Source organism: Falco rusticolus, chromosome 3 (genome assembly GCF_015220075.1).
Source record: "Falco rusticolus isolate bFalRus1 chromosome 3, bFalRus1.pri, whole genome shotgun sequence".
NCBI classification, from domain to species: domain Eukaryota; kingdom Metazoa; phylum Chordata; class Aves; order Falconiformes; family Falconidae; genus Falco; species Falco rusticolus.
Window position 1 is genome coordinate 24,034,409 of NC_051189.1, and position 25,334 is coordinate 24,059,742.

The following is a 25,334-nucleotide window of genomic DNA, read 5'->3' on the forward strand; positions in this document are numbered from 1 at the left end:
TTCCTGGGGGGCTCCACTTGTAACAGACTGCTAGTCCGTTTTATTTAGCAGCTACTTAGTTCAGTTGAAAAACTTCAAGCAATTAAGTTCCATTTCCGTTATCTGAAAGGTTAGAGATGTGACTGTGATGTTGCTGAATCTCCAGTCTGCATCTTATGTTTTTCTGTAAGAATATTTTGTTTGTGCTCTTAATACTGCAGCTTGATCTACTTCATAAGTAACTGATCAAGTTGTATTGCAGATAAAGGATGCCCTGACCATTTTTTAAACTGTGATGCCAGCTTCTTTCCAAATCAAAAAGATTTGGTCAGTTGTTTGCTTTTTTCCTAAGAAGCCTTTTTTATACTTAGAGATTACTTCAAATCTCAAAAGGGAGGTAGATTCTAGTCCTAAGCAGGCAGCAGCATTGCTGGCATTCTGCAAGCCAAATAATGAGCAGAGAGTTACAAAACTTTATTCAGCAAAGAGGAGGCTGTATGTGAGAGTGAAGGCACAAGATAAAAGAATAATCCCTAAAAGATATCCTGGAGGACATGCATTTGTACTTAATGACAACAGTTGGAAATCCAATTTACAGGATGAAAGCAGTTGCTTCTCTTGGAATTAGAAGGAAATAAAGAAGGTAACGCAGGACTTCTGAGAACAACTACTAGAATTACAGGTGAAATTGGTAATCTAACATTCATTTTGCACTATTATTCAACCAGGCTGATTTGTGTAAAGTTTATACAGCAGGAAGTACTGGATTTTTTTTTTTTTTCATTTTGTTTTAGGGTGGGTTTTTTTGTAAAATGTAGTGATATGTATAATTTTTTTAAAGATCCATACGTCTTTATTGTTCACTGGAGAATTATATCATCTGTGCAGTTTGTTCACTATAGCGTCTCTGTTTCTTCGTGCTCAAAAGCCATCCACGCTTGTAAGTTTGGCTTAAAAAATAAGATTGCAGTGTGCCACTGATACGTTATGCTAAGTAAGTTTATCCTGATGCTTAGTAGAATCATAGAATTGTTTAGGTTGGAAAAGACCTTTAAGATCATTGAGTTCAATCATTAAGCTAGCACTGCCAAGTCCATCACTAAACCATGTTCCTGGATGCCACATCTACACATCTTTTAAATACTTCCAGCAATGGTGACTCCACCACTTCCCTGGGCAGCCTGTTCCAGTGCTTGACAACCCTTTTGGTGAAGAAATTTTTCCTAATATCCAATCTAAATTTTCTCTGGTGCAACTTGAGGCAATTTCCTCTCATCCTATTGCTTGTTACTTGGGAAAAGAGACTAACACCCACCTCACTACAACCTCCTTTCAGGTAGTTGTAGAGGCCGATTAAGGTCTCCCCTCAGCCTCCTTTTCTCCAGGCTAAACAGCCCCAGTTTCCTCAGCTGCTCCGCATAGAACTTTTTCTCTGGACCCTTCACCAGCTTTGTTGCTTTTCTTTAGACACAGCCAGGCACCTCAGTGTCTTTCTTGTAGTGAGGGACCCAAAACTGAACACAGTATTCAAAGTGTGGCCTCACCAGTGCTGAGTACAGGGGGAAAATTACTTCCTAGTTCTACTGGCCACTATTTCTGATACAAGCCAGGATGCTATTTGCCTTCTTGGCCACCTGGGCACACTGCTGGCTCATATGCAGCCGGCTGTCAACCAACACCCCTAGGTCCTTTTCTGCCAGGCAGCTTTCCCCAAGCCTGTAGTGTTGCATGGGGTTGTGACCCAAGTGAGGACCCAGCGCTTACCGTTGTTAAACTTCATACAGTTGGCCTCGGCCCATCAGTCCAGCCTGTACAGATCCCTCTGCAGAGCCTTCCTGCCCTCAAGCAGATCAATAGTCCCCCCCAACCTGGTGTCACCTGCACACTTACTGAGTGTGCACTCTATCCCTTTGTCCAAATAATTGATAAAGATAAGAAACGTTCTAGCCCCAGTAGTAAGTCCTGGGGAACACCACTTGTGATCGTCTGCCAACTGGATTTAACTTCATAGTATAATCATGTGATGGAAAAGTTATTTGCAAATATGATATTAATGCAGCTTTTCTTTGTTAGCTAATCACAGTTGTTGCTTCTCCAACTTACTGCATAAAATGACCACTCTAGGAAAGCTGAGAAATAATATAGCAGCTTGAATATACCAGTTGTGTAAGAGAATAGGCTAAAATTCTTTTAAATGTAGAAGTGAGTTTTTATGAACTAGTTTGAGTACAATTTTAAAGCTTTCATTTCTTTTAAAGTCTCCACATTTTTCCTGAGACTAGAATTATCTGAGGTAAGTGATTAATTATATAGGAATGCTAGGGGGAAAAGAAGTGAAAAGCCTTTTTTTAATGCAAAATGTAATTACTGCTATAAAATGGAAGAAAAAAGTTGAGTGCTGAAATATCAGTTACAGAACTCATTTTTAGTAAATAGAAATCAACTCGATGAAATTCTACAACCTTTTCCACATCTGTAGGAATGATGCTTGCCACCTACTTTTTTCCAAATATGCTCAACTGAACAAAGAAACCAGTAAATTGCTACTGAGATTTGTTATTCTCAATTTGTCTGTTATACTCACTGAAATTGATAAATACTTCATGAAGTCTTAGTGTGTGACTGTTTGCTTATAGGACACTGCTCTACAAAAACCAAGAGAAGTTTTCAGGCTACCTACAGACTTGACAGCTTATGATAATCGCCTTTGTGCCTCAATACACTTCTCATCTTCCACGTGGGTTACCCTTTCAGATGGTACAGGCAGACTGTATTTAATTAAATCAGGCAAACGTGGAAACAGTGCATCTGAAAAGTGGGAGGTAAGTCTTGCAGTAACATTTTTAAGAATTGTACGTCTGTCAAATCTTTTTCTTGCGTTTCTTCTAAGAATTGCGTGTAGGTAATGCGAAGAATTAAGCTTTAAATCAACTCTGTATCACTAATATGGGATTGTGTTCAAGTATAAATGACTATATGATTCTTTTATGCACAGAATAGCTAAAATTCAAGTGTTTGAAAGGGAACAGCCTTTTAACTGAAGAAGAAACTGTCTTAAGTAAAAATGAGGTTTTTTTAAACAGGTGGTTAAGTTCTTGCCTAGTTGAACTTTTTCTACAAAACATTTCCCCTTTCCCTTCTCTATTCCTATGTTTCTGTCTAGGATTTTTTCCCCCCAGTTATAATTGTTTGCTATTTCCGTGGGCCTGTGAAATAGTATATATTTTTTAAAAAACTCCGAAATTATTGTCAAACAACCTAAAAGCTACTTTTGTTTTTAAGTTTAGAGATTTCTGTTTGTTTCATGTTTGTCTGTGCAGATGTAATTGTTCTTGAAATATTCACCATTTCATTTACCCCACCTTAAAAATACATCTATGGAGACTAGAATAAAACTTAAACAAAACTCTTGATTAAAAAACTTGGACTAACCCTGAGGGTTACCTGCAAATCGGGTATAATGTAAGCAATATTATTTCCACCTCTCTGGCAGGGAAAATCTTCATAATGTGCACTTAGCTGTGGAAAATTATGGTGTTTAACATTTTTACTTAAAATTGTTAGTTGTAACTGAAGTATGTTTTATGCTTTTCTCTCTCATAATTATTTACGTAATTCTTTCAAAGATTCTTCATAAGGAATATTTTTTGTATCCAAATCAAAGTGATCTTACTACACTAATAATGGTATTGGTTATCCTGCTTGAACACAACAAATATAATTTAAGTTACATTTTTACCTGAGCTACTGTGAGTCTCATGGACTGTGGTTACTTCTTATTCATGAAAGCCAGATCTGGTATAAAGCGCCCACATTTTGCATGTATTTTCTTTACTAAAGGGCAGTTTCCTAAGCAGTCATGGAGATTTTAGTATTGGCAGGAACTCAAGTGTATGTCCTGAAGTGGAAGATTTTAGCATGATGGATTAATAAATAAATACAAACTGGTTTTTATTCTGTAGTGTGAGAATGCTGATACGTAAATTAGTTACATTGGAGTTGTCAGTGTAACAAAATATGAGATTTATATGTTCAGATTCCATCACCATTTAAATTCACTTTTTGAGTATTTAGAGCACTCGGTGTTTTACAGTGATGTTAACATCCCAACCCCATAAATCCTCAAACTGTATCAGGTTTCAGTAACAACAGCTGGTTTGAGCTTATACTCATTCAGCCACTGTAGCTTGAATTCCTTGTCACTTATTCTTTCAGTTTCATATGTTATTGTTCTAGCAAGTAAAGAATGTTTCGTTTATTCTTCTCTGCTATTTGGATTAGTTTTGTTTTATCTTTTTGGGGGGTTTGCTGAATGAGTACTTTTTTTGAGAAAAGCTGAAATACATGGTTTCTAGAATTAAAACTTCCAGCTATAGGTACCAAATGCTACATCTCTCAAGCTACAAGATGTGTAGTCCTTCTGTATAAAAGTATTTCATGTTTACAGTGGTGCTTATTAACCTTTCAGTATAATAGTAATATTTACATACTCTTCCTACCTACTCCCATACAAATATTGAATGGACTTTTCCAAACTGTATATATAAAAATTTAAAAACTTCTGACCCTAGCTTCTTCTAAACATGAATATTATACTCCTTCATTTAATTATCCATTTTTGCTTCTTAGTCACCTTCACAAAACTTTATAGAGGAGGAAAATTGAATCTCTTTCTAAAGATAGTAGCCAAATAGAGAACCCCCCTCCCCAGTACTGGTTGATGATTAAACACTGGCAGTGATGCACTGGACCTTTTTATCTTCTTGTTTGCATATGTCAAGGTCTACAAAGATTATCAGGATGTTGGGGTGTCTAGAGAAGTAGTCAGTGCCTTGGAGAAAACCTCGTATTTGCATCTTGAGTGTGAGACTATTTCTCCCAGTATGCTGTTTTATAGATTCTGTTCATCTGTTGTTGTACTTCTACTTACTGTAGTAGTAAATAGCCATAATGCAGACAGCTTTTTTTTTTTTTTGTGGATCTTTGTGCTTTAATGGGCCCTTATAATGATTTTCTAATACAAACAATAATAATTAAAAACATTTCAGAACAGTGGCTTGATAGCCAAGGAAGGGGGAACCAGAAATGTATGACATTCATGGATTCATATTGGCAGAGAGGTTTGTGGGAAGCAAACTAACTGATCTGACATTCACTGAAGCCTTTCACTGCTTTCTGAGAAAGCCAGTTAAAACTGGAAGTCTTGCTCTGACTTTTCACTACAATTTTGTCTTCTAGATTGTGTTTAATGAAGAGCTAGGAAGTCCATTTATTATAGCACACAGTGTTTCATTTGTAAAATCTGATACGCATTCCATAGCTGTGCTGATGCTTAGGGTGGAAAAAGATGAATTGGACACAAAAGGAAGTGAATTTCATATTACTTTGGAATGGGCTACAATTACAGAGATAAGCAAAGAGGGTAAGTGTTTTACATTTATATTATTGATGAGTAATGTTTAAAATATTAAATAAGCCATGCTTTATTCTTTGTCTCGGAAGTTGATTGTTCCTTAGGTTCTGGTATTCCCTTTCCACAAAATTTCAACTTGGATTTTACATAGGTAATTTTTTCTTGCATTTTGAGGTGAAGTTACTGGTTTTAGACCTAAATTCTGACAAACATTTGAAAGACAGGAAGAAGTAGTTTTATACATGTGTGGTTAAGGTAATTAGAAAACTAGATAGAACTTTACTTTGTGATGTTGTGAAATGCAGTTCCTGTTTAGTTTGATCTTGTAAAATCAAGGTTATACAAGACACATGATTTAGAAATAGTTCTCTACTTTTCAAAATTTTGTGGAGCTGGATATGGGGATTTGTTGGGGTTTTTAGCCTACAATTAACAGTGTCATAGGATTGGAATTAGTGTGGGATAAATACAAGAACTGTAGCATAAAAAGTAGTACGTATTTGAGGTGGTCCTACAGTAAAAGAGTATGAAATTATTCAGTTAATATTAGACCACATTTAAAAACATATTAGTGCTTAATACCTACTAATTAATGTATTATCCTAATAAAGTTTGGCAAAGGATAATTTATCTGTTCAATATGACCATATATACTTAGATTAAATATCATGATTTCCATAAAGGATGCAAGACCATATGCTTCAGCCTCTGATATAATGATGTGTAGATTATATTAACATCTTTGGGGGAAGACTGATCTGGTCTCGTTCATTATCTTCTAAAAAGTATAATATTGATACAGATAGAAAGAAGATCTTAAACTGCTTGAACTAAAGCAGTTTGCATACTGTCATGTTACTATCCAAATGTTCCTTAGTCTCCTACATACATGGTATGGATAGGATAATAGAACAGGACTCTTTCAGTCTATTCAGAATAGACTGTTACTATTATAGACCATACTACTATCAGAATAAACTGTAGTCTATTCAGAATAGACTATTTCACCTACAGTGATCATCTAGTCCAACTGCCTGACCAATTCAGGGTTGACCAAAAGTTAAAGCATGTTATTAAGGGCATCATCCAAATGCCTTTTAAACACTGACAGGCTTGGGGCATTGACCACCTCCCTAGGAAGCCTGTTCCAGTGTTTGACCACCCTCTTGGTAAAGAAATACTTCCTAATGTCCAGACTAAACCTCCCCTGATGCAGCTTTAAACTATTCCCATGTGTCCTATCACTGGACATCAGGGAGAAGAGATCAGCACCTCCCTCTCCACTTCCAGTCCTCAGGAAGCTGCAGAGAGCAATGTCACCCCTCAGACTTCATTTCTCCAACCTAGACTAGCCCAAAGCCCTTAGCCGCTCCTCACAGAACATTCTATCCAGCTTTCACCAGCTGTGTTGCCCGCTGTCTGTTGTTGAAACCTTGGATAATGGAAATATTTGTAAAAGTCCAAAAGCCAGGTAAGACTGCCTTTTGCTTTTTTGGCCAGCTCAACAAGAGAAAGGAACCTCTGAACGTTACTGGTTGTATCTTGTAAGAAAAAATAAATCAGTAATACTGGCAGTCCAGAACTGAAAGACCATTGCTTAAAGAGAGCACTGACACAAACTTATTTTGTAATACTTTATATTTTCATCAACAAAATCTTCTTTACATTGTGTTTTTTATAACTTACAACAAATGTTCATGGAATGAAACTTTTTCCTTAACAGTGGGTTTAAAAACCTTTCAAAAAATCTTGCCAGTTCTCCAGCATTTCCAAGGATCAGACAAAATTTCTGTAATTACAGTCAGCAGATGTGTAAATAACAAGATTCAAAGCAAACTTTAGTTATGAAGAAAGAAAGAAGTTTTGATTTCTTTTAAATAAGGATCTTGCAAATCGAAGTGAGGTATGAATCAGTCTCGAAGATAAAAGCTGTTTTGTGGAATTACAATACTTTACATCCTCCTTCATCAATAGGCAATTGCTATGCATAACTTTTTTTGAAACTCTGCCTGTGGGTGCAGTTTATCAAATGAGACTGTAGTAAAAATAAGTACTTAATCAACAAGCTGTTTATCAAATTACGAAAATCTATGCTTCATCAAAGCTAAGCGGTAAAACATAGTTATGTCTCTTGACACCAATAACTGCGAGAATCTCTGCAGTGTCTGGTTGGCTAGATGAAGTGATCACACCTACCACTATTGTATTACCAAAAAAAAAAAAAAAAAAAAAAAAAGCATGAAAATAAATCTGAGTGGAAGCAGTGATTAGGTCTGTTCACATCTTGTGTGGTACTTCAGTGGGCTGTGACAAAGGTATACACTTTCAAAGTTTGTTCTTTTTTTGTTCGTTTTTTTTAGTAGGAATCATCACTGTAGGAGCTTGAAATGAAGAACTACCATGCTGCTTTATTAGACTTGGAAAATGTTACATGCTTAGCTTTCTTCTGACCTTTACAAGAAAAATCATGTAGTATAAATTTACCAAAACATAAAGACTGACTTAAAAAACTTTAAAGTGTTGATGATTGATTGAAAATACTCTGCAAGAGGTTTGGCCACACAATGACGAGTTGTGAGGATGTAGAACCTTTTAACAAATGAACAAATGCTCTAGAGACACGAAAATAAATTTTATGTTTCAGCGCATGGTTAAATTCAATCAGTTAAATAACAGCTTGTTCAGTGAGTGGCTAACTTCCCACTACAACAAAGACTTGCTCGTTTGGTCATGTATCTAAGCCAAGCTAATTTGTTAATCTCTTAGAACAGGTTAACCTATTGCTTGGAGCCTTCTGATTGTATAGATCTCTTAAGTCTGATAAGAATGGTTGAATCTCTTCAATTCATACACACACACCTGGCCACCCACCCTGCCCCCAACCAAATTTTTTAGGAAAAAGAGGGGGGCTTTAATTAACACCACTAAGTACCAGATTTGTGTTATAGTCTGGTTATTACTCTTTACTCTGCTTCTTGCTTAGCAAAGGAGATAACAAATTGAGAGGACTTAAATTATACCTTGTTTATCCATCATTATGTGTATTCTCCTATGATTCTGATATTTCTCTAAGCTTAACATTGAGGTCAAACAGGAACACATTTTGGAGTACTAGAGTGGCATAGATGATTTTTACCATCATGATCTGATTTTGTCTAATGTCTCTGCTAACGTTTTTCCAGTTTCTTTCAAGTAAAGTTGTAGTTACAAATACAGTGATTCCTTGATATTGATCTTTCTTGATTTCTTAATGAAGAGATGAAGCATTAGAAAAACTAAACAATTCCTGGGGAAAATTTTATCACCTGTGAGAATTTTATCAAGTTGTTTGTTCTGTGCTAAAAATCAATTTCTACTATCTGTTACTGTTCAGAAGTTGATCAGTTACTGAGGACTTTGTGGGCAGTAAGATTCTGAAGGAAAAAGAGCAAACATTGTGCTAGAACCTGTGACCTTACTGGTGTTTTGAGTTATCGCTACTCATGTGTTTGGGAGCACAGTGGGGAATGAATGTCATGGTCCTTCATCGTCCTTGACACCAGTAGCTAACATCTGGGACCTCTCTTTTAAAGGGCAGTGTTCTACAAAAGTTGAGGAAGATGAGCATTTTCCGTTATGAGTAAAGTATTACCACTAGCTATTTCATTGCTTCTCAAGTTTTTACAGCAGCTCAAAAAGTATTTGGAAAACTTATTTGTACAAAGGCTGTGAGTGGTTTTGTGAATTGCTGGGCTAGCTGGGATAAACAAAGACATTGTAAGAAAAAAGGGCCATGTTAGTTTAATTTTACAGTCTGCATATTTAACAAACTTACTGGAAAACAGAAGAGAAATTTTTTAAACTATGCTGCTGTGATTTAACTGGTAGGCTTGCTTTGTATGTATTTGTAACGAGATTCTTGTATAATAATTTGTATTCTAGAAAAATATTACTACTAAGATTTCTTTTTTTTTTAAATTGTGTAGGTGATCATAGATATGAAATCTTTAAAAGGAGAGTTTTACAAGGAAAATCAGTCCCCCATTATGCGGCAATAGAACCGAATGGGGATGGTCTAATGATTGTTTCCTACAAACCATTCAAATTTATGCAAGATGAAGATGAGAAATTAGAAGAAAATGATGATGCAAAAGCAGCAAATGAAAAGAAAGGTAAGACTTATCTGGCAGATGATGATAGGCTGCTCTCTCTTGGCTTAGAAAACAGCTTGTCAATTTAGCATCTGTTTGGAAACTGTAGCGATAAATGTTTGTCTTATAATAAATTTGAAGATAGCTTTATTTATTTTTAAAGGCCAGATTGGCTTTTTTTTGTTTGTTTTCACACTATAATTTTGAAGACTGTCCTGTCTCAGTTTCTGGGAAGTGTATCTGTAGCACCTGTGACTGATACTTTGTGAACAGGAAACTTGTGGTAAGAGACAACAGTGTTTAAGAGTCCTTCCATAGCCACAGTTGCTTATATGAAGCTTAGATCAAGGAAATCTTGTGTTGTGACAACTCAAGAGCTTCCAAAGGATCTATCCATACTTGCTTTTCTTTTAAATAGGAAGATAACATGTATAACATGACTCTTTAGAAAATGAATACATGTGTATTTGTGTTTTCTGTGACCAGCTGTGCACTACCTACTCATGCTGTCATAGCCTTCCTTTAATATAAATATTTCTCTTAAAAGGCCACTTCTTGTAGCAGTTCAATAATCAAGATAGACATCAGGCAGATTCTAGATCCAGGAGCAGAAGTCAATCATTACCTCTGGGCAGGCAATTTCATTTCATCTTGAGTTCTATTTCATCTCAGTTTTATTCCATCGACTGAGGCAGGTGAAGACTTACTTAATCTTATAAAACAATTTCTGTTGAATAGTCAGCATAGCTTCTAGCAAAATAGGTAAGAAAAAAATGGTATATATTGTCTGAGCATGCAGTAACTTGTCAGCACCATTGCATCTGGTGTCTCTTCAACCAAATTATTAATCATTAATATTTCAGTGTATTTAAATACATTTTGGTTATCAATTTTGTAATGTTGCAATAAACTTAGTGATAATTAATGCCCATTGTATAACTTTATCAGCATATTTGAGTATAGACATGAATATAAATTGATTTCCAGATGAGGGAAACAAATGAACTTGATTGCTAAGAAAATGTTCCTCCATTTTATAATCAGAATATTTTTTATTTAATTTTTTTGTTCAGAGTAGAAGTTAATTTCCACTCTTCCATAAACTTCTCTTCTGTATCTCCCAGTATTGCATGCTGTGGAATCCAGGACAGAATTTTGTAATCTAGTTTGTATTTTTCTGCATGTTTCCTATTGTAGACCCTCTCTATTACTGGCAGCAGACTGAAGATGATGTGACAATAACAGTTCACGTTCCTCAAGACATCACTAAGGATGACATAAAAGTGCACTTTTCCCCTGATAACATATGTGTTACACTGAAAGACCAGCCTCCTTTGATGGAAGGAAAACTCTATTCATTTGTGGACCATGAAAGCTGCACATGGATAATTAGAGAGAACCAAAGGTGTTGTATATGGTTTTCAGTTTTCCTATTGATAAGAATTTACTTCAAAGTGTACACCATATCTTTGGCTTCTGACCCCTCTGGGAGTGGACTCATTTAATGCTACAACCTGCATCCCTTCTTACAAGATCCTATTCCCTGTACTGAAAACAGTTCACTGGCTTTTGCTGTGCTGTCTCGTGATACAGTTTCTTCAGCTAATTGTGAAAGTAATCCCCTCCTCTTACAGTTACACAATTATAAACTGCGTGACCAGCTATATTCTACAACAATTGTAGAAGAGCCTTTCCAAAATAATAAATTATTTTATTTCAGGAAAAAGGGATTATGTGTAACTGTCTGTATGACAGCTATACCTGTATCAGACCAGGAAATGAAGAGTTTCTACTACTGAGCTGTGAAGCAGGGTTCTTTGCAACATTAGGGATACATTGATGCTCATAATGTTAACCTCCTGGCTTTATTTTCACATGCTTTGTTGGTGTTTATTGGCAGCCAGGGTTTTAACATCCCTTTCTAATGTTGTCAGTTGCCTGTCTGAAACAGTGGTGATAGGAGTCACTGGAGGTTAACCCATGCGTGTCCGTATGACTACTTGTCTGTGTGACTACCTGTTTTTTTTAATTCTCTTTGAGATTTGTCTTGTCCATTCACTTCTAGTTGACCACAGTAGAGAAGTGAATAGGTAAAATGTATTTCTGAGGTCTATAAAATACAAATGTTTTGTCCTAGATGTTATATCAAGGTAGCGCATACTTAAGTAGCTCTATTAAGTACTACTTAGGTTTCAGATAAACTTCCGTAGTTCTGTCACTCTTTGAATAGATTTCTTTTTACAGGTTCTCTGTGATATTTAAAATGTTTTAATAAGGCTGCTTCAGGGGAAACTGCATTTACATTGAAAACTCTGAGGATACTTACATGAGTATATTCCCTTTGTTCTTAGGCTCATGTCCTTGGACTATTTCTTTAGAATATTTTCTGACGTAATAATTTACTTTATAAATTGAATGCTAATGGTTTCTGTTCTGTGATTTTCATTATTAATTCAGTTTGGAGAGGAGAAGTGCTCAAATCTACATTTAAAGCATTTTGACTAATCTGAGAAATGGCTGCAGTGTTTTCATGTACTGTTCTTTGTCTTCTGTTTGCATTTTAGTTTAGAAATTTCTCTAATCAAGAAAAATGAGGGATCCCACTGGCCAGAGCTAATAGTTGGTGACAAAAGAGGGGAATTCATTATGGACTCTTCCCAATGCTCTGAAATAACAGAAAGCTTGATGCATCTTACCTCTGAAGTAATGGTAAGGAGTTGAAAATAAACAATTTAAAATTCTTGTACATTTGCATCTTGTCTTTTCTTGTTACTCTAATTTGCACTTCATTGACACAGCTCATTAGTTCATTTACTATTCAGAATCTTAACTCTACATTCATTTTTAACTGAAACTGTTAACAAACTAATGGCACTAGAGTTGTGATTATACTTTGAACAGTAATATCATCTTTGGGGGGGACTGAATTTAGCACAGATGGCACCTGTGCACCAAACCAGAAGTCTGATTTAACATTGAAAATAATTTTTTTTTCTCACCACTTGAATGTGGCAGATAGTTTTAAAGCAGTGGATTTAAGTAATTTTGAAGAATGTCTGTTTCTTGTTTATCAATAGGTTAACAATGTTTTAATACCGTCTTCCTAGGGATACTGCACTTGGCTTACAGACTCTTAAGTATAAATAACATTTTTAAAAGGAAAGCATATGCATGACTCATTAACTTTCTGGTGTTATTGTTATACAGGGAGTCTACTTAAAACTAAATAGAATGTGATTTTTAACTACTCTTTGCTTGATACTTCCCCTTTGAGTTTAATTAGAAAATGGCATCTCATCTAAAACTTGTGAAGTGTGGCTCCCTATGAGTCTTAATATATTAGGTTTGGATTATTACTTTTTTTAATAAGGCTGAAAAGTGTTATTAAAATAAATTCTGTTTAGCACTCTGAATTGATTTATCTCCTCTTTCCCTCACTATTTGTGGGCAAGATATTGTAGTACATCTTTTGACCATAGATTTATTGGGAACTTCAGTTTTCTTTTCTTTTGTAACTCCTACTGAGCTTAGTGATGATCTTTTTTTTTTGGTCACAACTTTTCAGCTTATGTGCAGTATGATCATGTAAAGCAAAGATCTTTCCTTAGGTACCTATTAATTTAAATAAATACTATGTATTTTGTTATACTGCGACTTCCGCTACCTATGTATAATAAAGGCATGGATTCTTTTTGGTTGTCTAAGTTGCTTATGGTAATGATGCTTATCTGGAAGGCTTTTAAAAAAGCTACCCAATGAAATAGTAAACCAAAGGCCATCAAGAATGCTTGGTAGAGGAAAGGTAGATCCCAAAGTGTAGCCTCTAAAGAGACAGATACCCTGTGCATTAGGTTGCAGTATACGACACCTGATTTTCCTTGCTTCTGTCACTTAAGGATATTTATTTATCTCTTCGTGTTTATTTTCTTTGAACTTCAATTGTCGTAGCAATTAAAAAAAAAAAAAAGAATATGTTCTGTTCTCTTTAATTTTGTGGACAGAACCAAAATAGAAGTTCTTAATAATCAGCTGAAATGGGTGAACTCACAAACTCCTTCCTGTCAAATGAGTCAGTGCCCTTTCTAACCTTTCCTTACAGATTCTGTTGGTCTTACCTTTCAGCTTATATTAGTTGCCAAGATGCTTTTTTGTGCGAGAAGCAACAGGAATTCATATTTAAAAAGGAAATATATATATTTTGCTTTCTGTTAAATAAAGGTCCCTTTCTATTATAATGAAATTAGTTCTTTAAATATATCGCAAAGGTAACATAGCTTGGTGGTTTTGAAAATTTTCCAAGGAAGATGTGATCAGCAGAAGTAAGCTTTTTCTATATGCAGTAGTGTTATATCTTGCTCTCAGATTAGTAGTGAAAGTGACGGTTTTTCCTTTCTTTGACTTGTGGAATATGGAAAAATAAATGTGCTTTTTTTCTTGTTTTGAGCACATTGAAAAATATACATAACATCATTATTAATTTTAAATAATTAGCAATGCTAAAAGTAGGCATGTATTTAAAGATACCTATAAAATTAATTAATCCATTTTTAATACAGTTTCCAATGGCAATTTGAAAGAAGCTTGCACTGATGTAAATTTACTAAACCTGTGTTTGTTTTCAGGATTGTGTACTTTTGCTACTTACAGAAGGGAATTTATTGTCCATTTTTTAGTGGCTTTTGTACCTTTCCTTAAACTGAAATGGATTTTGTTGTACCTACCACGCATGCTATTCTCCACAGCAGAAATGATTCTATTCATCTTGAATAAGTACATAGCTTGATCTTTAAGTATTTAAGGATATGCAAATGATTCTTCCTGTTCTATTGAACTTTTTGTATTGAAAAGATATTATATATATATATATATCTTCAGTAGCTTTGATTTTCAGTGTAGGTTGTTGCTTTTTTATTTCAGAATCCAAACCCTGAAAAGGAAAATCCACCTTGTAATGCTCAAGAACTAGAAGAATGTGATGCTTTTCTTGAAGACAGCGCAAGCTTGTGCAGGTTTGATGGTGATACTTTGAAAGTCACTCATGTAGTAAGTGCTGCAAGTTATTACAGAAATATTTTAAAACGTTAAGATATGCAAGTTTGATTCTATTATCAGAACAAAAATCTGTGCAACCTCTTAAAACCACATAAATTTCTTCCATAATGTAAAATCACAGTACCAACAGAAATTATCAACAAGCATTATGTATTCTTCAGTGTCATTTTAATGTAAAAACAAGGCTGCTTTTATTCTGTTCAAAAATATGTGTATACATTAACAAGTAAGCCATTTGAAAAAGCAAAGTTATGTCAGAATTGTTGTAAGAAAGGGGTGTTTTTCAGTGGCATAAAATTCTTCTAGATCCTTTAACTTGCATTTTTCTCAGTGACTTTTCAGACAGCCTGGTAGAAAGTTGACCTTTTTTACTAATGAGCTGGGGCGTAGATCACTTTATGGCAGGGGTCCTCAAACTTTTTAACCAGGGGGCCGGCGCGCGGATGCAGTGGCAGGCAGTCATCTGCGGCTGCTTGGTTCCCCCCCCCAGCCCCCGGCGGGGGGGTCTGTAAATACCGGGGGCTGGATTGAGGACCCTGGGGGGCTGTATCCGGCCCGTGGGCCGTAGTTTGAGGACCCCTGCTTTACGGTACTTTGTCAATCACACTGAAATAACAGACTGTAAGAAAAATGCTTCAGTAGGAGGCTTGATCTGGGTTGTAAGCAGCCTTGACTATCACTAAGTTAGGACTTGATATGGTCGATGGCGTAAAGCAGGAAACAAAATAATCATATGAAAGCATCAGAGATTAAGTTGTTGTCTTGGGGTTTTGGGGAGGTTGGGTTTTTTTCCAAGGTATCTCTACTAAGTGTGTAATAAACATTGGTGTTGCACTTCGGTGCTACCTTGTGTCACACAAAGTACATGTAGGATAACCTGTTCTGTACAGCAAATGTGATAGTTACAGAGTAAGATTTTGAATTGGTTCATAATTTCCCATTTCCTCAGAAGAGCTCTAGAAGATGTCTTGGGTATCTTACAGATCTTGGTTTGTTCTTGTTTTTTATTTTTTTTTAATGTATCTTTTTTCCTTTGGCAGTACAGATACATATGCATATGTCTGTATGTGTCTGTGTGTTTATATATGTGTATTGTGTACATATATGCTTGTACATGCATTTATCCTGCCCCCCCCCCCCCCCCCCCCAAAAAAAAAATAAAAATTAAAGGCTAACATGCTCCACCAAGAAAGTAGTCTGTTTTGTGGATACAGTGTGTGAAGTTACATTTGTCAAAAGGTAAAACCTGTAATTTGTAGGAGGACATTTTATAGCAACTCAGTTGAAATGGATTTTAACTGGTCAGTGATGCACAGTAGGAGAACAAGAGACAGCAGACATGAATAGAAACAAGAGGTTCAAACTAGATGGAAGGAAAAACTTTTACACCATTGTTGTAGCATGAATAAGGTTGCCTAGTAAGGTTGTACAGCCTCTGTCCTTGAGGTTTTCAAGATCAGACTGGATAAGATTCTGAATAACTTACCCTAAACTATGGCTTCTTGCCCTGAACGGTGAGAAGTTTGTGCCCCAGAGACATTTCACAGACCAGGAGGAACATGGTATCAAGGAAGGCAGATCTGATGTATGTTGCTTTCCAGGAGGCAGCAAGACATCGTGGACAAGTCTGAACTCCAGGGTGTTTGTAAAGGGCTCTTGAAAAATTGGTTGCATAAAAGTAATGCAAAGGCTCATGTGTTTAAAGCATTACAGTCTTGAAGTTGAGCCATTGGACTTGAACTGAATCAGCTGAAATAATTATATTGGTTCTGCCATAGACTGTATAATCTCAAATAAATATCTGGGTCTGGATAGCTGCTGTTTCTGTCCACTGGATCTTATGTTAAGGTTAAATTAAGGTTTTCAGGACAGAGGCCCCATCCTGTGACATTGATACAATGATAGGGTAAAAAGCTAGTTAATAGTTATTGCCACAATACATGTAATAAATGGTGCTGTGACAACTGTTCAAGAGCATCTGAAATGCTTATTGAATAATATATTGTACCATGTATTAGTGTGTAATCCTGCATGTTATTCTTGCAGACATAGCTTCTGGATATAAAAAACCAGTTCAAATGTATTTGTTCATCTAGTAACATGAACAATGTAGATCAGTTGTAGGTACAAACAGGAATTCTTGAGAGTTCTTCCTGGACAGACCTTAAGGGAATAGGTTGTTTTTTTCCTCTTTGAGCATTTGCTAGTCATACTGCTGCCTTAAAAGTATTGCTGTTAACTTCCTTTAGAAGGCTTTACACAGAAAACTCAAAATATGTGTTGTTTTATTGTTTATTCTTACTATTGTTTATTCAGACAGCAGGATATGTCTGTCTTGCCTTTCTTATATAATAGGTAATTCGTGGTGAATAGAAGTGGTTATTGAATGTTTTTGGTGATCAACATATCTGATGAAGAGTGTACTAATCTGAAATTTAGTGATTATTTGATTGTGAGTAAATAGAAAGTTGTTGGCATTTCATAATTTTATATTTCTAAATAATCCTCGTTCCACTGCTTATCAACTTTTACTGCATAGAGACAGCATTTCCTTCCCTGGTCACATTGCACAAGACCAGTCATGATTACATAGAGAGAATCTTTTCCTAACCTCAGAAGTCATAGGTTAGGATCCCCTATCCTAGCAAACGATTTCTACACACATTTGCTTGTGTGGGACACATGTTTCCCTAAATATTATCCGAAGCAACTTAATTGTATCTTCTTGAAACGTATTAGTTAGCCCTAGTGTATTGAGCTGCTGATCAGTGCAAGGCAGTGTAATATATTTAAACATTTTGTCAACTAACATACATGAAGCTGTTGGTCATCTGACTTTGGCAGTATGTATGACAGAATCTGCTATTTGTGCTTTGAATCAATATTTTGTATTTCTTTGTTTTGTTTTCAGATTAATCTTGGAAGCAACCAGTATCTTTTCTCAGTTGTTGTGGATCCCAGAGAAATGCCATGCTTCTGCTTGAGGCATGATGTTGATGCTCTTCTTTGGCAGCCCCACTCTGACCAACCAGAGAACATGTGGGAACACATTGCAACTTTTAATGCTTTAGGTAGGGAATTTAACTTCTGTGTCACAGTCCTCTATCTGAGACTTTTCTACCTGAATACTCTTAGTATGGCTTCTGTTGATATTTCACTTCATTAAATTTGAGTTGAAAGGTACTATGATTCTGTTGAAAGCAGCATTGTAGCTTAATTCTAGAAATACTAGAATGTAAGAAATAAAATGTTTATGTCTTGGGAGGAAAGTAAGCCTTTTTAGACCATGTACAGGATGCACACACAGTACTGCACAGTAAAAAGGAGAGTTCCTTGAATAAGTGAAGTTGAGTTAAAAACTTAAAAGCACAATCGCCACTTTAGCACTCAGACAGAAATCATCAGGGAAACAGCTGCAGTTCATTGTTGACATGTCTAGGTGTATATATATGCTTATGGTAAGATGTTTTAATAATTCACCTTTAGATTTTTCATATCTCGTCGTCCTAGGTGATGATTCTGAAGGATTCAACATGATTGTTCACTGTTCTAGGAGCATCAGATTATGCCAACATACAGTAGGCTCAAAGGAAGCTAAAAGAAATACTTCACATACGTGCATTTAACCTATGGAACCCTCTGCTGCAAAACTTTGTGGATGTGGAAAGTTTTCATGTATTTGAAAAAAAAAGTAGAATAAAAAATCATCATGACAGAAAAAAAATCAATCAAGAGCATAACTGTCAGCTCCGGCTCAAGAAGCCCATAACTTCTGAAATTACAGACTGCCAGAAAAGTAGAAAATGTAATTGTGAAGAATTGTTAGTTATTGCTGTATTCTTGCAATCAGGACTAAGAATTTGTTTTTACCCAATGTTGGAAGCAGAATCCTAAAGCTGAGAAGCAGAAAGTACTTCGAAAAATACGGAATCAAGTGTAAGAATTGCCATGTCAGGTCAAATAGGATGGTCCATGTAGCCCTGCCAAGTAAGAAACATATAAATCAGTTGTCATGAAAGTTAATGTGATACAGAATTTAATTCTGTTCTGACAACTATACTCTTCATGTTCTGTAGGTGTTCTCTAGACTCAGTCCTTCAATAATGTTATGAGCATGACAATTTATTCCCTCCCTCCCCCAAATACATGTGTTTGACCACACCACTCTCAGGCTGGGTCCAAAATGTAAGGGAAGATATTAGCTGTTTTATAGAGCTCACATAGGTTACCGTGATACATAATTCATTTTGTTCTGAGGTTTTGCAATTTATTTAGTTTTGTAATATGAATGATTTTTTTAATTGCCTGTTACTTTAACTTAAAGTCAATTTAAACTGTAAGCATCTTAACACATCCTCTAACAAAAGAGATTAAAATCACAATTTGTTCTTTTTTTACTCATTTCAAATTTCATTATGCTGGGAAAAAAGTGGATGACAAGGATTGTGATGTTTTTTCAGATTACTGTAAGTTTCATAGTTTCTGTGCTGACTTTGTAGTACTGTTTTAAAAACCTATTTTTGTTGTTTTGAAAATAATGGAAAGGAAATTATGATATCTTGGAGCTTTTTGTACCTAATGTGAGAAAAAACACTATTGATCCTCTACTTCCTCCTCCTTACAGTACTATCATTTCACAGTATTATATTGAAGTTTATACTTCTGTACTAATCTAGTTCACCTTTTATGTGCCAGAGAAGATGTCAGTCATCAGTATGTAGATGATCTACAATCAAATTTAGAAGTACTTTGCAGGAGCTAGTAGTAAAAATTAGTATTTTCTAAATTAAAAGGCTAGTTTTCCAAAATCTACAGTATTCACTATATTGACCAAAGCAATGTTAGTAGTCCTATTTCCTTCTTCCTCTGCTTGGACTTTTGGAATTAGTTTTTAACAAGCTATACAAAGATGATAATTGAAAACTTAGTATTTTTCAGTTTGAGTCTTGGACTGAAGCCTAAAGAAGGAAGCAAAAGTAAAACTGAATGTACCAAGTTTTTTGTTCTGTATTTCTGTCCTAACAGCTTTCTGTTGAAAAAAAGCAATTTGTCTTGAATAGAGCTCTGGATGCTAACATCTAACGATTTGCTGCCGGTCAAAGGAGCAATTGTGTGATCTTGCCCATTCTTATGACAGTTTACTGAAGAAGTCTGTATCTTTCACTGACTACTCATTAGTCTTGCTGTATAAATCCCCTGCTCCTAATAGGGGATCTATAAACCAGAAAAACAGAGGACAGTGACTTTTTTTTTTTTTAATAAAGAGCCTATGATTTTCTTTCTGGGAAATCCCATTTAAATACAAGTCCCCTGGCTCAAAAACTTTTTACCTGCAAGCCTATACTTAAATCCTGCTTTTATTGTTAGTGCCAGTGTTTAAATATGTGAATTAAATTAATGAGCCTGCACTTGGAAAGTTTTTCTGGCTCTCCTGATATTTCACAGTACAGCAATCACGTCAATTGATAATCTAGCTATATATTTACTAACTGTTTTGTGATGAAAACTGTCAAGCTGGATTTGAACAGAGATCATGTTTTGAGGACAGCAGCAAGCATCTGTAAATTTAGAAGTCTTGGGGTTAACATTAAAAAAAAAACCAAACCAAACCAAGCAAGTGAAACACTCTCAAGGCTTGAAAATGCACTGTTAAAGTGGGAAGGTGCTGTTGTGGGTTAGCCCTGGTGGCACAGGTTAACCTAAGCACCACAAAGCTGCTTGCTCTCTTCTTATGCCCACCCTACCCCCAGCCTCAGTGGGACAGGGGACAGAACAGGAATAGCAAAAGCAAGAAAGCTCATGGGTTGAGCTCTGGTCGGTTGGCATCACGTGTCTTGGTTGTGTCCCCTCTCAACTTCTTGTGCATCCCTAACCTACTGAGGGGCGGGTAGAATTGGAAAAAAGAAAGCCATGACAATGTGCAAGCACTGCTCAGCAGTAGCCAAAAAAATGTGTGATACTAACAGTGTTTTAGTCATAAATTCATGCACCTTATGGTCTGCTGGGAAGAAAATTAACTCCATCCTAGCCAGCCCCAGTACAAGTACTTTGACCTCTACCCTATGGTCTGGTAAGAGGGAGAGCCCAAAGAAGTAAACTCTAGCATGCTTGCTGTTCTCAGAGGTGGTGTCTTTCAGTGATAATAACCTTTGCAATGCATTGTTTGATGGTAGTGAAGCAAACAACCTTTCAGAAAGATGGTAGATGACTTGCAAAAATCATGTCTCAAGTCTCTTTACTAAAAGGAAGTCAGTCTGGAATAAGTCTGGTTTCCATTACAGAATTCAGTTAGTACAGGAAAAGGAAGATTTTCTTTCTCAGTGAATATCAACAAAGATTGTATTGAAAAGTAACCTTTTTTTTTCTCCACTCAGTTCTAAATAGAAGACAAGTTTTAATTATCTGTTTGAGATCAGGTAGGCTCAGAAATCTTAAATGGTAAAAGTAATTACAAACTGGGAGATGAGGGGAGAGAAGAGGCTTGTTCTGCTTAGACTACTGTTACTGGGCCAAGATGTGTATCTATGCCTTTTGATCGTGCTGAGAAAATGGAAGACTTTGTGAGGTAGAGAGGGGCTAAATGTAGGAACAGTATCTAGCTATACACACATACGCATCAAAAACACCAGTTAGGAAGTTGTACAGAAAAATTGTATATTGGTATTAAATTGGTTAATGCATACCTCCAAAAACTATTGGCATATTTAATAACAACATATAGCTCGCTCTTTTTTTGTTATTAATTGAATGTTATTTTTTAAACTAAGCTTGGTTCAGTCTTAGTCAGCCAAACTTCTGTTAAAACCAATATATTACTTATCCCTTATGCTTCTTTGTGGGCTACGCAGGTTATGTCCAAGCATCAAAGCAAGACAAGAAATTCATGGCATGTGCTCCAGATTACTCCTACGCTGCTCTTTGTGAGTGCTTGCGACGAGTTTTCATCTATCGTCAGCCGGCTCCTCTGTCCACAGTTCTCTACAACAGGAAGGAAGGAAGGCAAGTAGGACAGGTTGCTAAGCAGCTAGTAGCAACCCTGGAAGCCACTGATCCTATCTTAGGCTTTCAAGCTACAAGTGAGAGATTATTTGTTCTCACAACAAAAACCTTGTTTTTAATAAAGGTGAACTCTGGAAATTAATTATTCAGTATATTCTGCTGTAGTTTGTGTTAACAATTTATTAAAGAACTGGCTAGGTAAATCATCAGAGAAGTTCAGTACAATTTGATGGATTTAAAAAGGAGATATTTTACAAGGGACTCAAAATTTTTCATTATAATTTGTCTGTAAGGTAGTGAGAAAGTTTTTCAACTTTGCTGTCACTGAAGTAAGCTTTTTCAGAGCTATGGGAAATTGTCTTCTACACTACCAGCTTTCTCAAAGCAGTTGTCAGAGGCTGCTATTGCATAGGTGAATAATTTATGCATTGTTTTTTCCAAATACTCTGCAATACTTCTGAGGTTTGAGAATTCGCTTCTGTTTTTGAATACCATTGTTTACCTATGAAAGAAGTAGTCAGATAAAGAGAATAAAGCCTTGAGTTACAAGCATATGATGTGCAAAATAAAAGTGTGTATTATAAAAAAATATCCCAAATTAAAATACTATAGACCAAAAAATGATTTAATATTGCAATATTCAGTAGTATTGAGTGAAATGTGAATTGAATGAATGGAGGATTATATTTCTTACACAGGTAATTATTTCAAGTGGAATAATGTAATTGTATGCACAGATTTTAGATTATTGATTTGGGACTTAATCATGCTTGCAGTGTGATGTTCACATTTTAAGATACACTAGAGTAACTTTTAGTAGCTTTCTCCTGAAGCAAAGTAAGGGTCAGTGTGTAGCTGGTGATTACATATTGAATGATATTAGTTAAGGTCTAGTTATACTCTTGGTTGTGTTCATTTGACGTTGTACTTCATCTCAAGCAAATAATTTACAATTAGAGAATTACTAACAGAAAAAGAACCTGTATTATAACCTGAGATGGGAAACTCAGAAGTACTGCTTCTGCCTCAGATACTGCTGTAAATACTGTGTTATTAGTTAACCATTCTGTCGGTGATGCGCAAGTCTAAATGTATATTTGCAACATAAGAGTACACAGGCCATGAGGATGCTTCATTTTAACAAACTGGCATGGTTAATTGCATTGAATAGTTGTATCTGAAGATTTTTGTTTCTTATTTTAAATTGACATTGTCAGTACAGTTAAACCAAAAAAGGGTTGGTTGTGACAGCTCCACCCTGGGTTGCTTTGGGTTTTTTTTTTCAGTTTGCTTAGGACTTTGTAGCAAAGAATGCCTAACATACAGTGTACTGGCAGTAAAGCTGCTGTGATCTGTGATAACCAAAGTACTGAGATAGAGGCAAATACAAGTGATTTACTAGTTTGCATCTCTTCCAGTATTATTTTAGACCTTTGTAAGAATCTATTGAGACGAAAACAAGTGTTCCTTTTTTATGGACTAAGTTTCTTAGTTGTGATTGTTTTGACCCTCCTATAAATTCTCCAGACTGGTATTGGTGAAATGATTAAATAATATAGTGAGAATTTGAGAGGGAGAAATGCAGGTTGTGGCTTGCAAAAAAACTCCAAATGTAGGAGCTTTTTAAGGAACCTGCTTTTCCTCCTGCTTTACAGAAGTATTATACTGTATATCCAATACTGAAAAGTTTTTTCCTTACTCTTTCCTGGGTAAGTTGATTTTCAGACGTTCCTTTCTCATTCTGTTTTTTTAAAGCTGTCTTGAAAATGCTTTTTAAAGAGACTCAGTGAATGTATTACTGTTTCATGACTGTTTTGCATCTAAATTTTCATCGTTGGGCAATAATGTCAAACAAGGTGGTAGAATTCATGCAGAGGTCCTTTAGAAAAGATTTTATGTAGTTGATTACTTTGCAGTGTAAATTGTGTGCTTACTAACCTGAGATTTAATAATTGGGAATGCAGAGTTCTGAACACAGGTTTAGGGAACTGAGGAATGAAGGATTCGTAGGCAACATGCTTTCGTCACCTCAGGTACGTTGCAGGAAGCTTCAGTATAGATGAGAATTTCAGCTGTTCCTTGTCAGATTCTCCTTCTTGTGGGTTAGGTGTCTGGAAACATACTTCTGCTGTCTCCTGCAACAGGGGAAACAGTCAAGCCTCTTCAGAGGCTGCATTACAATATGTAATGACAAAACCTCACATTCTGCCCAAATGTCTGTCTGTTTCATGTGAGTTCTTGTTTGCCTCTGGGAACAACTGAACATGGAGAAGAGGTTCAACCCTTTTTCCATGTTACTCATGTATTTGCAATCATGGTGTTCCCAAAACTGATATATCAGAGAGTCTCTTTCATTTTGCTTTCTATGAGAGTTAAAGACATTTTATTATTTAAAAGATTCATTGCCTTGAGGAACCTTGCATGCTGTTGCACAGCAAGCTACGATAATTAAATGGCTGCAAGCCACAGGGAGGCACTTCCTGTCAGCATTCCCATTTCTCTGTTCACTTAATTTTAAGGCTTATTTGTTTAGCGTATTAATGTCGGCTTACAGAGTATAGAATGTAGATATTTAAAATAGGTGGTTTTCTGAGAACCATTCTTCAATTTTTCTAGGTTTTTATTTCTTGAAATTTTACATTTAAGACACAGTACTTCCTGAGAGGTCCCAATCATGATCTGTTTACAGATTTTTTGAGAAAATATTTGGCTATTACAAACTTGCATTATTTATTTCTAATATTCTTTTTCACTGTTTTCCTTGGCTGTGTATTTGGAATGTATCATGTATTCTTCTACAAGGTTAAATAAATAGAAAAATATTAAATTTATTAATAAAGGGGTTTTTTAATTATTTTAAAGGTTTTCTGTTAACTTTAAATGTGCATCCTTCCTATGCTACTGAAGCAAAATAGAAAAATAGAAATAAGAAAATCCTTAAAATAAGACTTGTTATGTTAATGAGCTTTCTGTTAGGGAAAAGTTCTCTTGGGTGGCTGTGCTGCAAGGTCGTATCTGTTGCTAAGACATGCACTATTGCACTCCATGTTCGTTGCTGTGAAAACTGCTGTACAGTGTTTTTCATGTCCCGTATCTCCCAACATACAAATTTATGGAGGTAGTTACTGGAGGGGGTTGATAAAGTATTCGGGTGTATTCTTGTGTTAAAATGCACGTTGCATCCTCTCATCTTGTGCCTTTGTTATATACAAGATCCAAATGATCTGGACAAACCCTTCCAAATGGAAGAAGAAGAGAGATCTGCACTTCTTTCCTCTCCCCTACCTCAACCCAGAGTTGCTGTTTTGCAGGAGACTGAAGGAGAAGAGGAAGGATTTGGTCTGTATGTACTTGCTGTGCCAAAAGCAGCTCTTTGTTAATGAAACAGCAGACCATGTGAGAGTAACAAATGAGATTGAAGCTTCCATTTTATTTCAGCTTGCTGTGCTTTTTTTTGATAATAGATATTATTACCACGATAACTTTTGGATTTCCTTGCCTTCTGTTAATTTACATTTTCTGCTTTCATTATGCAGATTAGATAAATGTGAAACCTGCAGTCAATCACACATTAGCATGTAATAACGATTTTCGGTTTGGTTTAAAGTTTTGGGCTGCCAGATCTATGTGTTATTGGTAACAGCTTCCTGGAAATCTGGTGAGATTTGTTTCCCAGCCTCCCCATGCAATGCATTTGCATTTTTGCTATGGATAAAGATCAGCAAGGTCAAAAGACAACTTAGCTGCAGTCTTTGAGGTAG

The 25,334-nt window shown here is 35.8% G+C and overlaps 1 protein-coding gene across 3 annotated transcripts in view; it reads left to right on the forward strand.

The window, feature by feature from the left end:
• Positions 1-24,427, forward strand: part of NUDCD1 (NudC domain containing 1) — a 41,505-nt gene extending 17,078 nt beyond the window's left edge. For all 3 annotated transcript variants that reach the window (XM_037379420.1, XM_037379421.1, XM_037379422.1), the window contains 8 exons: positions 2,616-2,801; positions 5,218-5,401; positions 9,358-9,543; positions 10,720-10,927; positions 12,087-12,231; positions 14,440-14,565; positions 17,486-17,645; positions 21,423-24,427. In XM_037379420.1, coding sequence (XP_037235317.1) covers positions 2,616-2,801; positions 5,218-5,401; positions 9,358-9,543; positions 10,720-10,927; positions 12,087-12,231; positions 14,440-14,565; positions 17,486-17,645; positions 21,423-21,715 — 1,488 coding nt within the window. In that variant the 3' untranslated portion in view covers positions 21,716-24,427. The remainder of the gene's footprint in view (positions 1-2,615; positions 2,802-5,217; positions 5,402-9,357; positions 9,544-10,719; positions 10,928-12,086; positions 12,232-14,439; positions 14,566-17,485; positions 17,646-21,422) is intronic.
• The last annotated feature ends 907 nt before the right edge of the window (positions 24,428-25,334 follow it).